We start from the raw sequence: 15141 nt of genomic DNA on the forward strand, positions 1-15141 counted from the left end.
TATATATCAGATTATAAACCATGGCCTTAAAAACTCGATAATTTATGCCCCAATTCTGTTAGACGATTTAGAATTTTCTTCTTTTCATATTTGAGTTATAAGTTTTGAATTCTATAAAACAATAATGGTTGTTTTCTAGGATTATGGCATTTAATAACGTAAAATATTTGATTCAGTAAAATATTGTAGACGATTTTAAATATCAAAATAGACGATAACTATTTTGTAGTCTTCTAGAATAGTTTGAGTAGTGTGTAGAATGACCCAAAATCGGAAAATGTGGTTATTTTCCATTTTTGTTTGTAAATTGTTGAACAATTTTTTTATTAATTAATATTTTTTTTTGATTTGTCAAATTTCATAAAAAACATTATTGCCAAACGATTAAAATGTAAAAAATAACTTGGCAGTAATAACATGATAATAACGTAAATCATAGACACAAACCACGTAAGCCAGACAAAAAAAATATAATGTCTTACTGGATCGTAACTTCGACTACTTTTCTTCCTCAGACAAGACGAAACAATCGTCTAACAGAATTGGGGTATTAATTTCTTTGTCTATGCTTTCTCTTACAAAAGTCATGTTAGATCAAATAAACTTTAAAAGAAAATAGTGGTTAGAGTTTTTCATGAAATTGTTGATTAACGTAACTTAATTTTTACACTAATTAATATGTCGCTCTCTCTCAGATTATATTAATTTGACAAATTCAACGTGGCCTCAAAATCAAATATTTTACTTTGTTTACTCTTACAAAAGTCATGACAGATCAAACAAACAATTGCTGAAAATAATGGTTGCACTGGTCTCATCAAATTATCACATTATTTCGTTACTAAATTAATAAATAAGTAACTCTATATCAGATTATAAGCCTATCATTACTAAACTACTTCCAAGTAATGCACACAATATGCAGTAATCTTTACAAAGTATGTTAATCAGTAATGGTAACATTTTAAGTAACTATATGTCAGATTATAAACCAGTAAATATAAACTATCGTTTGGCGAAATAAATGTGACTACAAAATTCCAATATTTTTCTTTGTTTGCTTTTAACAAGAGTCATGTAAGATCAAGCAAATAATTGCTGCAAATATACTGGTTAGATTTTTTTCCTGAAATGTTTAATTAATGTGAACATAACTTCATTAGAAATCTAATAAATACTTTAAATTATAAACCAGTCATTACTAAACTACTTCTAGGTAATGCCCTCTGTATGCAAAGTCATTACAAGGTTCACTAATCAGTAATCGCATATCATTACCAAATATGTTCTGGGTTGTTATTTGATCTTGGAGAACGTTTAGATATATTTCCACATTTCTTTACGAATTTATGTTTAAAAGAAAAAAATTAAGTCATGTGCCTTTTTTTAAGCTTTTCTGAAAGCTGAAAGCTGTGAATTAAAATGTTTTTAACATACAAATTTGAATTTAGTTTATATTGACTGTCTCCTTCACTGGAAAGCTGTTCTGAAAGCTCCCTTCTTTGTAATTCTCTTCAATAGACAGCAGTTTCGCTTTCAAGTTCAAACTGTATTTAATATACAAATTTTAACCTCTTTTATTTTCAAAGTAATCTCCCTTATTCAGAGTTGTATTTAAAAGCTTTCCTGAAAGCTTCCTATTCTGTAATTCTCTTCAATCGGATAAGACTTTTCAATTACGAAATTTTTAATCCACAAGTTTGAACATAAACTGTTTGGCTGTTTCCTTTACTGTTCTTCAGGGAAGCTTTTCTGAAAGATCCCTACTCTGTAATTCTCTTCAATAGAAAACACTCTAGCTTTACAAATTTATTTAAAAGTTGTATTTAATGTACAAATTTTAAACTTCTTTATTTTCCTAATGAATTATGAATCCCTTCTTGAGTTTTTATTGTTTCTCTTATAATAAATTTCACTTACTTTTCAATTTGCTGCTGGTGGTTTGTTCTCTGGTCCATGGTGGATCACCATGTCCGGAGAAGTCTCTTAATTTTAAATAGCTTATGGTCAGTCTTATTATCGATGCCTTATCCAATTGGCTGGTTATAGCTGCGGGTAGTGGTAACATTTTTGCCAGTTCATAAAATTCGAAATTCTCCTTGCCGCGCCGTGAACGGGCCGCATCACGGGATTTCTCCTTGCGTAATTCGAGAATTCTGTAAAGAAATACAAATGTAAAATTATAAATTTCATAAATAATGGAATATTTTTTAATATTTTTTTTTAAATAAAGCAGAGCATGAACAAAATTTGCAGTTATGAACTGTTTTCAAACCTTACAATATTGTGAAGTGGACGAGGAAACATGAATCATAGTGAAATTCAGAATCATGTCAGTAAAACCGCAAAGGATGGAAAAAATATAATATTTTTTTTGGAAAAATGTGTACAACGACCAAAACTGCTAAGGAAAACTAACAATTTAAAGGTGTTATACGATTGACAATATCTTTAAACTCCTATTTACTACAGCAATATTTGATTCAAATATTTACATTTCATTTTTTAAGATATTTAAAGATATTTCTGCCAGCCACCCATTGTTTCACCTCTCTTCTGCATTGTTGATCTTTATGCAACTCTCAAATCAAACTTCAAACACTTGCTACAATTTGTTTTTCTCTCTCATCTCTTTCTACCTCTCAAGGTGTTTGTTTTAGCAAGATCATTTTTCTTATTCTTCATAATTTACCAAATAATTTTTGTTACCAATATTTTTTCACTTATAATATTTTGTTTTGATTTTATGACTTTTAAACCGTTAGTTTATTTTGAAAAACTGCAGGTCCTGCTGCTGGCAGGAGGTCCTACAAAATATTATTTGATTTATATATTATCGACATACAGCTGTGAAAGTACACAATAGAAGATAAGTGTCTTTTAACACAGGAGGTAAAAAAATGTTATAGATTGTTTGTCTTTTTTTGTGGAAAACAATATAAAACAGAATATTTACTTTTGTTTAGAGAAAAAAAATATGATGATAATAATAATATAAAGATTACAGTTAGATATTTATGCAATACAAAAGTAGTTTAATTGGAAATAAGAAAAAAATAGATAAATATCAAGGTTAAAATGAAGGGAAAAAAATAATTTAAATAAAACAAAGCCAATAAGCAGCAAACGCATAAAAATTCAAGCATTTAAACATTTTTTGGGAGTTTGACTTGAATGCAAATATAATTATTTTTTAAACTTGAAAAATATTTGAAAAAATTAAATTTTTTCCAACAAAAAACATATGGCTTGAATTTATTTTTCCGTTTTGATATAAATTGTAATACAACTATAAATTAATTGCTCAAGACTTGAATTACACTTGATTTTGCCTTGAATTCCAGTAAAAAAAGTAACACTTATGTTTATATCAAATACAGCAGAAATATGATTAAAGAAAATATTTGTATTACCCTTATTAGCACTTTAAATTATAACAATGATTCTAATTTTTGTAGTTTCTTTGAAATAATTTCTATATTTCACTTTATTTTGTCACCCATTAATGTCTATTTGTCACTGCTTTTATTATTATATTTTCGTTAAAATGTTGCAAATTATTTACGCTACATTTGTCACAACACATCCGTGTAAAATACTCAGTAACATTTTGTTGTAAATTTGTCTAGGCAACAAATAATTACATTTGTTATTTAGTATTTTCCCTTCTTGAAAAGCGGCTGACAAAACAATTAATCTCTTTTTTTTTTTTAATGGACTAACAACGACAACGTTTCGAAGCAAATCAATCGCTAAACAAATTAGCTGTCAATGAATAAATGCCATTCTTTGCAAAATTGAGTTGAAGGTAAAAAATTGGTTAAAAAATTAAAAAAAAAAATAAACATTTGTCATGTAATGATATGAAATTTGCAAAAAAATATGAGGAATTTTGTCAAATTGTTAAGGTTAATGATGGATGAATTGAAATGAAAAATTAAAAAGACAACCATGTAATTTTGCTAAATAAAATTGCATTATAGCTATAGAATTTTATTAAATCTAAATAAAAAATTTCCCTTTAAGTTTCCTTTTAATTTAATTAATTAAATTTTTGTAATTTCCTTTGCTTTTCTCTCTCTCTCTCTCTCTAAAATTTGACTTTCATTACCTGTCTTTATCGTCTATTCTTTCAACAGTCGTCGGCCCGTGTGAAAAACTATCGTAATTATTCTTTTGTTATTCTATTGTTTCCTTTTGCGGTCTCCCTGTAATCTCTTGTGTAATGGGTGTTTTTATTTACTCATTTTTCTTTTATTCTCTTTCGTTGGACATTTTAAGTAGCTTAAAGGATTAGTTGGCCTATTAAAGGTATTAGAGAATTTTTCTTTTATTGAATTGTAAAACCAACTAAAATCAAACTCAACATCTTTCGATTTTTTTTAATGTCAGCGAATATTTTGCCAATAGTAAGAAATAAAATCGAAACTAAACTAAAAGCCGATTAAAACTTTTGATAAGACTGCAAAAATAACGCTAAATAAATGTTTTCTCATAAAAGAGGGGTTTTTTAAAACAAGATTTAAACTAATGTTCAGAATTTGAAATACGTTACAATAGTTCTGTTCAGTAACAAAAAAAAAACTATTACAAATTATTACATAGTGTTAAAAAATTTAATTTAAAAAGCCTCTATATTCCTTTATAGATATTTTAAATAATTCCAATTCAAAAGCAAACATTTCAATGGAGCAACATGGGTTCGGGAAATATGTTTGCAAAGTCATCACAATGTTTTAAAACATGAAAAAGTTTTCGAGGACTCAACCACATATATTTCTGGTAGGGAAGTGGGTCTGTTCTAAAACTTTAATACGTCAAGTTAAAGATAATGTTGAGCTTTTATCATTCAAAAGTTTTTGATGTGAACGCTAGGAAGAACTTTAAGGAAAAAAGGAACAAGTTTCTTTAACATATTTTTTAGAAACTTTCAATATTGTGCTGTAAATGACGAAACTTAGGTCATTGCAAGCTTTACACAGGTCTTTTAAAGGGTCTTTCATTAAGCGCTTCCTACACGCAGAGAAAAAATATAGTTGGGCATGGTTACTGTAACCATTTCAATATTGTTACAAGTTTTTTAACAATATTATAGTCACAGTAACTATTTACATGGTTGTGGTAACCATAATATGGTTAATTTATGATTCACATGATTGTATCAACCATATATATGGTTACAGTAAACTTATATATGTTTGTGACAACCATTTATATGATGAAGGACTTATCATATTATGGTGCTCTCGGCTTAAGGCTTATCATAATCTGAGAACAACATATTATGATAAAATTATTCATCATAAATATGGTTGCCACAAACATATATTTGTTTACAGTAACCATATATATGGTTGATACAATCATGTGAATCATAAATTAACCATATTATGGTTACCACAACCATGTAAATAGTTACTGTGACTATAATATTGTTAAAAATCTTGTAACACTATTTAAATGGTTACAGTAACCATGTCCAATTATATTTTTTCTCTGCGTGTATCTTTAAATGTAAATAAAACAAACAGTTTTCATTCGTTTGGAGCGCATCCGAAATGTCCAATTTTCCATGACTCTGGGACATAAATCAGGCTGAATTTGAAGTTTTGAAGGCCGCTTTGGTTTGTTGCGTATTTGCGACTTAAACCTCTAACCCGCAAGAGTGCCTCAAGGCATGCATTACAAAACACCAATTATCTCAAAAAGTAATTATATTTTTTTTAATTTAACTGTGGCTTTAGTTACAGATTTGTTAACACATTAAATGTTGTTAACAAAAATATAGCACAAAGCCTAGTATTTACAAAAACAGCTCAAAAATGGAAATTATCCCTTAAGAGCACTTGGGGTTAAAATGACCCCAAACTTTTAAAATCATAGTTTTTTTTATGGTTTTAGAAGTTTGGGGTAATTTTAACCCCAAGTGCTCTTAAGGGTTAATTTATATTTTTGTGCTGTTATTGTAAATACTAGGCTTTGTGCTATATTTTTGTTAAGTTTCATCAAAATCGGCCCAAAAATATACAACATTTCGCTATATATCCATTAGAAATTCCAAATATTGAAAAATTTGACATTTGACCTTCACGATTTAAGGGTTAACGTTCTAAGATTTTAGGAAAACTTTCAGACTGTATTTACAAATACCTGGACTATAATATGAACAGATTTTACTTAAAATTAATAAGAGTAAGGAAATTGGGCTCATTCGCCAAAATATGGCCAAAAAATTAGTTTTTCTTGAAAATTTCAAAATTTAAATCGCAGGTACGGAAAAACTGTAAGAGATATTTTCATAATTTTTTCACATTTTTATTCCCTATTATATTCTCAATAAATCCCAATGAGATGATTAAAAAATTTTGAAATTTGTTTAACAAAATTTTTAAAAATTTGAAAATGGAGTTTTGAAAATGCCGTTAAAAAAATTAAATTTTTTTTGTTCATACCTAAGAATAGGTTAACGGTATCCTACGAAGACAAAAACTCATATACAAGTAAATATGGATATATTTTAAGTAAATATGAGCTTTTATTTTAATAATTATCAAAATATGTTAATTTTGTTGCTACATTTCTTGTTCTAGTTGCCTGGGACACGTTAATGGCCTGGCGATTTTTTAATAACTTTAACATTTTTTGACCAATTGCTGGTTTTTATGTCTCATTAGAACGACAATTACGTACACATTTCAATTATTTTATATTAAATTGCAAAAAGTAAGTTTTTAATCGCAAAATTTTTACAAAACCTAAAGGAAATGCATTTTTTCCCCTTATAAATGCATCTCAAAACTTTAGAGGGCTTGCGGCACGTCTTAACCCCAACCGATTTATCTAAAATTTTTTCAGGATGACTTTTTTACTAATGTTCACCAAACTAGGGGATGAGAATGGAAAAAATCCAACTTTCGTTTATTAAGGGCCACCATAGTGGCAGATGACAGCAACATTTGCCATTCATATGCATTCAATTATAGACCAAGCCTATCGGAGATTGGGGCAATGAGGCAAAATATGAATGATACGCTCAACCAAGATCTTGTGACAATCTCTGAATGGGGTTGTGCGAATAGAGTCGATTTTAATGCTCGCAAGACTCAATGTTGTATGTTAACCCACAAACGCACAACAGATCATGTTGCTCCATCTGTTTTTATGGGTTGTGTAAATATTAAGGAATCAGAAGCTCTTGATGTTCTAGGCATGAGTCTTCAGTGCGATGTCCGCTGGACAAAACAAATTTTTTGAGCGTCGAAAGAAGCATTCAAGTGCCTTGGTTTTCTAAAACGGTGTAAGAAATACTTCACTCCATCTGATCTCCTTACTATTTACACCACTTATATCCGACCTAAAATGGAATACAACTCTCATGTGTGGGCCGGTGCTTAGAAGTCTATTTTGAAGTTACTCGACCGCGTACAGGAGAGGGCGAAGATGCTTATCGGCGACATTAGGGTATCCAGCTCTATTGACTCACTGGAACATCGTCGCAATGTGGGTTGTGTTTCACTGTTCTACCGATACTACAATGGTATATGCTCTGCGGAAATTAGGGAATTTGTTCCCGAAACCCGTAGTTTTTTACGCAACATACGTTCTTCGGCAAGGGCTCATCAATTTGTTGTCGACTGGACAGTGGATCGCACAACACATTACAGAGAAAATTCGTTCTTTAGCCGTACTGTCCGTATGTGGAATAAGCTTCCTCCTGAAGTCTTTCCTGTCACTTTAATATAGGAAAATTCAAATCTAATGTCCACAAACACTACTCCCTCTATCCTCCCTCCCATAACCTATTTTCCAAGTTCCAACACAATGCTTTGCATGAGTAGGGGTCATCTCCTGAGTGCTGCTCCAAGAAAAAAAAGAAGGTGATTGGCTCGCTCACATAAATATGAAGCGATAACGCCGCCAGCCTAAAATCCCCACCAATCAATGACTTTTTCGGGAAGCACTTTATCGTCCCAATTCGTTTAAAATTTTGGATCGCTAACCCATGATACTCTAAATCTGTTAAATTACCGTTAAAATATTATAATGGTTTATCTGAATTCAAAGCAATATATAGAACAATTCACAAGAATAAATAAATTTTAAACAATTTGTGTTAATAAAGTTTATGCGAGTAGAAATAATAAAAGAAACATTTATATTAATAACCAACAAAATCTTTAAATAGTTTTAAACAGAAAAGTCTTAAACCTACAAATGAAAGCTTTAAATATCAATATAACAACGAAATAAAATCTAGTAAAGAAATTTCTTACAATTAAGCAAACAAGTTGGTTTGTAAAACAATTACAATTACAATTTAAAATTTAAGTGGGTTTTTGTTGTCTTCATTCCATTTAACAGATTTGGCCCGTGCCATACGTACGTTATGAATATGTATAAATATGTCATCATCAGTAGAGTATTTAAAATAAAATTTAATTACCAAAAAATATTTTTATGCTTAACGCTCAAGTTTAGATCAAATCTTTATGAAGCCAGAAAAAAAACCAAACAACAAAATAGTTAAAACTCATAAAAAAATGAAGAGAAGAAACAAAAAAAAACTTATGAGCTTTATTAAAATACCGGCTTTTCTTAAGAAGTTAAACAAAAAACACATGTGGCAAAATGATATGCATCTCGGTCTAAAAGTTGCAGCCAACACAAACAAAAAACCTGGTTTATATCAAAACAATTCGTGTTAAACAAACTTATTTAGAAAAACGAACAAAAGCCGACATCCAAATAAAACTTAAACTTTAAGTTTTCTAGATACGCATTTAAAGCAGAAAATAATGTATCCATCCACATCCATTTATCCAAACGTATTCATCTGAAGAATTAAATAAAGCCAGGCATTTTTAAGTACGGGCATTTTTTAAGTAGCATTTTGTCTCAGTTATGACGAAATTTAAGGCATGTTTGTTTGTTTGTTTTTATATTTTTTAAACGTTTTAATTTACGTTCAGCAGCGGCGACTCAACATCTTTTGTGGTTTTAAACAAAAATCTTTTTGTAAAAATCTTTTTTTGGTTAATAAAACGGCATGGATTTTATTACCTACTACAACTTTAGTCAGTTTTTACATTTTATTAAACTAAAAGCAACATTTATTAATTTGTTTTACTTATTTTGTTATAGATATTCTATGTAGTTTTCATTATTTAAAATGTAAAGAAAGAATTTCATTTACAATTGATAATTAATGTGTGAACATGTTGGAAATCTTTAAATATTTTCAGCACTTGCATTTACAATAATGATGATGTTTGTTGTGTATTTCGAAATTAATTGCCTGCAATTAGTCTTTATTTTGTTTGATTGTTTGCTTACAGAAAAAAAAGATCTTTGAGTTTGAAATTTTGTTCAAAGTTACACAAGTTGTGTGGCACATTTAGATAGATGGTCATTTGTAACTCTAGTATTTTGTATGACATCTTTTCATCATCTGTAGCTGTAGGACGGGATAATGAAAGGAATGAAAGGAATGAAATATTGAAATATTGCTTTAATTGTTCGTAATATTAAGGTGGATTGAACCTATGCATTGTATAAGTTGTATTGAAATGTTGTTTACCTTTGAAGGTTTTAATTTTTTGGATTGTAATAGTAAGAAATGAATAACTATTTATTTGAATTATTAAAAATTTTAGGTGTCACATTAATAATGTTAATTTTTTGTGTAATTCTATTATTAAAATTTATCATACGTTGGAAAATTGGAAATCAATTTAATTAAAATAATTATTTAGTATAAGAAATTATATCCTGATTGCAACCATTGGGTTATGAAGACTATAATAGACACAGAAAAAACTATTTCTTAAACCATTTCAATTCAAATATTTGTCACATATTGAACTGGTTTCAATTATTTCATAATTGAATCAAATATTCATGTGCTTAAAAACAAAATTTTCTGATAATTTCTATTGAATTTTGAGTTTTGAATTTGATAATTTTGACAATTTAATATACAATTTTCGTTATTGCACTATAGTTCAAATTATCACTTTTTCCGTGCGAAATTCCAATTTCGAAGTTGTTATTATTCATTATTTTTTATTGTCAACCTGTTACTAAATCTCCAATGCAAACAAATTCGCAATTGGTTCTTGTAAAATACAAAATACGGCTTGACAGCATGCCTTCAAAGTCAAAGTTTCGATACATTTTTAAAAAATTTTGAATAGTATCAATATTATATTGTAACTTTTAAACGTTAATTGTGGAAAGTGTGTGAATAATTTAAATAATGTTTAAAATGGAAAACAACGAGACGTCTAAGTACTTAATTTTGCTTTCCTAAATATTTGGAAACTATTTCCCTTTATATTAAAAATTACAATTTTTAAACATAACCTTAAAGTAATTTGTTTTGATTACAAAACTTTAACTTTATAGAAGCTTTTAAAAAAATGTTAACGTTTGTTAAACTTGAAATTAAAATAAGTAAATATACTGAAATGTTGTGAATTCATTTCACTTTATTTCATACTGCGCATTTTTGCGCTTTCTGAGTAATTTAATTTTTTCTAGGTTACTGTGCTATAAAAAAATTAACTTTTTGAAATTTGGCTAAAATAACGCCCAAAAGACACAAAGTATGATGCTATTATTAAATATATTGTGAAGAAAATTAGTGCTCCTGTTATTCCTAAGGGCTGTAAGAAATTATTGGATGAAAAAGTCCTCCATTTTGTCTACGATTACTTAAAAGTAAAATGTCAAAAATGAAGAAGAAAGGAAGATAATTTTCGAAATGAAAACACTATATGGCTTAATGGTGATATATGCTTTCAGATTTGTATCTTAGGTTACCAATGACATCCACAGCACACAAGCTATTAATACATTCGAAGCAGATGATAGAAAACACAGACAAAGAAACAGGATCGTTTTAAAAATTGAACATACCCGAGGTGTCCTACTATGGGGACCCCTGGTCGCACCCATGATGGGCCCATGCGGTCAAAATTCAAAATTTAAACTCGTCAACACTTCTTCTTTGCGCATGTCAAATTTTATAAAAATCTAACTAAGGACTAAGGACTTAGAAATTACAGATTTATTTCCCTCTTTTTTTTATATACCACTGTGCGAAGTTTTATTTGATTCTTCAATTAATATTTTGAATCAAATGTGTTTACAAAATGAATTACTGATTCAACTAAATTGACTGAAAACTAATATGAAATAATTTTTTTTCTGATCAAAAGCAATGAATTTACTTTATTTTTCTCCTGATGGGTCGACAGAGGGTTAATTTTTTCTTAAATTTGTTGAAAATATAAGTATTTCTACCTATGGTCCAATTTTAGTATCAAACAGTAGAATACTTTAATAGTTATTAATTTCGCACGGAAAAAGTGATACTTTGAACTATAGTGTATTGGTTGAATTTTAAATACAAAAATTATTGAATAGATAATTTTCGTAATTGAAAACACATTTTTGTTATCTTTTGTGCTTTCAATTACGAAAATTATCTATTCAATAATTTTTGTATTTAAATTTAAACCAATAACCAAAATTGTATATTCAATTGTCAAAATTATCAAATTCAAAACTCAAAATTCAATAGAAAATATCAAAAAATTTTATTTTTGAGCACATGAATATTTGATTCAATTATGAAATAATTGAAACCAGTTCAATACGTGATAAATATTTTAATAGAAATATAGTTTTTTCTGTGGATCGAATTTCCCAAAGGATCTTCGAGACTTTTGATTTTTGCAAGTTTTTTATATTTTTTCTTTTTAAGAGTGTAGGTTAAACATTTAAGGCCATAATCATAATCAACTTTTAAATTTATTAAAGTACATTTTGTTTTATAAAGCTTTGATAACTTTAAAAATTGATTCTGCTTATGGTGTGGAAATTTTAAATTATTTTATTTATAAAAAAATGCCCAGACTCAAAGCATAAAGATACAAATAGAGTTAAAACTGCAAATTAAACAAAAATGAGAGGAAACTAGTCGGAATTTTCTCCAAAATTTAGTGGAATCAATGCTGAACCGTATTTTTTTAATAATTCAAAATAATAGATCATCAACTCAGTATTAAATATAACAAAAATTCCTGTTGCAATATAAATGCTACGCGTATTCTACTTTCAGCACCACTGAAAACAGTGGTCGTCACTTATAGCCACCAGGGGACAAATATGATCGGTAATTTGCCAGTAAAGCAATAGCTAGTCATATTACAACAAATAATTAAAGCGTTATTATTATCTATATTTCCATGTTGTTTTTATGCCGATCATTATCGTACAGTCCTTGTGTTTTTATATTTCGTGTGTTGAAGTGGGATTGCATTTTTGTTATCGAAATATTTAAGTGTTATATGAATTTTGAAAGAGACGTAGTGCTCTAGAATATTGAAAAATATTATAATTTCTGCTCCACATTCATTTCCTCTAATTTTTCCACACAATATTTTTAATAAATTTATTTATTCTCTTTACAGGCTTTTTATATCAAAATGTTGCTGCTCTAGAATATAACTGGTAAGTTTTTCTACATAGTGTAACATAGAGACGAGACGTTATTATCGAAAACCTAACTCTCGCTACAACAAAATACATGTTAGGGAATGTATTTTGTTGTTGTATCAGACATATGATTTGTGGTATTTTTATTTATCTCGTCTCTATGTTTTCATATTTAAATTATAAATTTCAAACAAAGAATATTTATTTAATTCAAATGATAAACATGAATCACTTTAAATTTATGAAAACAAATCCCTCCTAAACTTTAAAATTTTAAGAATGGTGTCCAATTGTCGAATGGTGTTTTGAAAGAAAACAATAAAATATATTATATTACTTTTCCAAAAATAGGTTGTAAAATCTTAAATAAAAAAATATCCTTTTAGATAACAACATATCCAATACTTCAATCGTGGAGAAAGTATGTAAATATTTTACGGTTCATTGAATTTGTATTAAAAAGTAATTCTAAGCAAAACATATACTTTATCAGGTTTAAATGCAAAATTAAATTGTAACGAAATAATCTAAAAAATATTATAATTTTGCAAAAGAAGTGATTCTTTCGATACAACGACCGATTCCATGAATATAAATTAAAAAGAGGATAAAAAGATCCAATCATTCTCTGTATTGGTTGCTATTTCAGCATAAGTTAATCAATAAAATTCAATGGAATCATTCTTTCATTACATAACGAGAACAACTTCTGAATCAATGAAAAGGAACTTAAAAAAATCAACGAACTTAAAAAACTCCCATGGATTAATACAGTTGTGATGATTCTAAAAATGTTTCATTACAACTGCATAAGTTAATTGAACACAGAGAAAACAGATTCGTAATAGCAACCAAATTTGTAGCCAATCGAATGATTCGGTTGCACATATATAACTTTTCGGTTCTATCAACAGAAAGTCAGAATTTCGGATGAAGCAACCAAACTTTTGTTACCCCTTCCAAAATTTTGTAGCCACAACAGTAAAATTCGGTTAGTAAGGTAGAATCTGTTTTCTCTGTGTAGTTATTTTTGCTTCTCTGGAAGTTATTGTTTCGCTAAGAAGTTAAATGGATTTTTTTTTCGCCAGTAACCTCAAAGTTCACAAAGAATGCAGATAAAACTAGTAGCGTTTAAGAAAATTTATTCTCATTCTCAAAGCATTCTTTAAAATTGGGCTAGTTATCAGTTTATTCAAAATTTTTTATATTAATTAGTTTTGCCGTCGCTTTTTTAAACAATATAAATATGTTTTTCGATTTAATCCAAAAGTTTTGATACACAATGCTAAAGGAAGGAGGAACAAAGATTTTCAAAATTAGTGAATAGTGTTACAAAACTTTGTTGCTGTAAACTTGATTTGTTTCTCCCTGTTGGTTCCAAATGGGATAAGACGTGACATTATTGTTATGTTTTGTATAAATCGCTTCACTCTCTAAATTAAGAAAAATCTGAACGTTTTTGAGCCGTTTTGATTCAGTTTGGATTTTCTTCAAAATATTGTTTCAAATTTGAAAAAATTTTAAATAACGTGAAAAAATTTAATTTGGTTTTGAAAAATTGGAAATTTTATTCAATTATTTTTAATTGTTAAACTGTTTTTTTCGTGTCAATTGTTTCGAAATTGTTTTTTTTAAAAAATATTTTTTTATTTGGATTTTTTTATTCGGGGTTGAAACATTTTGAATTTTCTTAAAAATTTTGTTTAAAAAAAGTTTGTATAAAAACTTTGACATTTGAAATATTTTTGAAAAATTCATTTATAATATCGATGATGTACTTTTCATTAAAGTTTTAATTTCATTATTAATTATTTTCGAAGAATTTTCTTTCTGCTTATGTACTAAAAGGTAGACTAACATAACTTGCAGAAAAATTAAGTTAAATTTCTTGTTTAATTAAATGTAGCAATTTAAGAAAAATGTAGCAACTCAAGACAATTGAATAAAGTGTTCACAGATAATTTTAGAAGATTTGGGAAATTTTATATTTGTAAAACACTTTACATCACTAGTATTTAAAGTTCTGATTCACAAACACGTACGAAAAACAATTTTAAAATTTTAGTAAGAAAGTCACTATGTTTCCAATAATTTTGAAATGTTTTTCATAACTTTCAAAATTTGAAAACTGTTTCTAAATCCTAATAGTAATAGTTCATTAAAATCGTTTTAAGAAAACTCAAAATTTCTTATTTTTCTCTTAAAAATTTAAATTCAATTTGAAGTTTTAAAAAATCTATGAAAAAAAAAAACGTTTAACTAACCCTGGTTCAATAGGTTGTTGTTGATGTTGTGATTGGTGATGTTGATTTGGCATTTTGTTATAAGGCACAGCGCATAAATCTTGTGTTGGCACCAACCACGAATGTGTAAAGGCACCCGGTCCCGCCATGCCCAAAGAGCCCATAGGGCTCATATGGCTGCCGGGATGACCGGGAGTGGGTTGGCGTTGATAGCCCGCATAATCCATGGCCACAGCTTGATAGGGTAACATTTTGTTGTGTTTTTTTTATATTTATTTATTTTATAAAATAATAAAGCTGGTTGTAGTTAGTTATTAAAAAATGTTGAGGTATTTTCAAAAGAATTTTGTTAAAGTTTTGTTTTTTATTTTTTTAAACAAATTTTCATTTTATTTAT

The 15141-nt window shown here is 28.2% G+C and overlaps 1 protein-coding gene across 2 annotated transcripts in view; it reads right to left on the reverse strand.

The window, feature by feature from the left end:
- trh (trachealess) overlaps positions 1-15141 on the reverse strand; it is a 131881-nt gene that overhangs the window by 11797 nt on the left and 104943 nt on the right. Inside the window, exons 1-2 of one of the 2 annotated variants that reach the window (XM_065505150.1) lie at positions 14766-15006; positions 1921-2156 (exon numbers count right to left, since the gene is read on the reverse strand). In XM_065505150.1, the coding sequence (XP_065361222.1) occupies positions 1921-2156; positions 14766-14995 (466 nt within the window). In that variant the 5' untranslated portion in view covers positions 14996-15006. Of the gene's footprint in view, positions 1-1920; positions 2157-14765; positions 15007-15141 lie in introns of those variants that run through there. The other variant, XM_065505149.1, reaches the window with a different exon arrangement.

The sequence above is a fragment of the Calliphora vicina genome, chromosome 3 (assembly GCF_958450345.1).
Source record: "Calliphora vicina chromosome 3, idCalVici1.1, whole genome shotgun sequence".
In the NCBI taxonomy this organism is placed as follows: Eukaryota; Metazoa; Arthropoda; class Insecta; order Diptera; family Calliphoridae; genus Calliphora; species Calliphora vicina.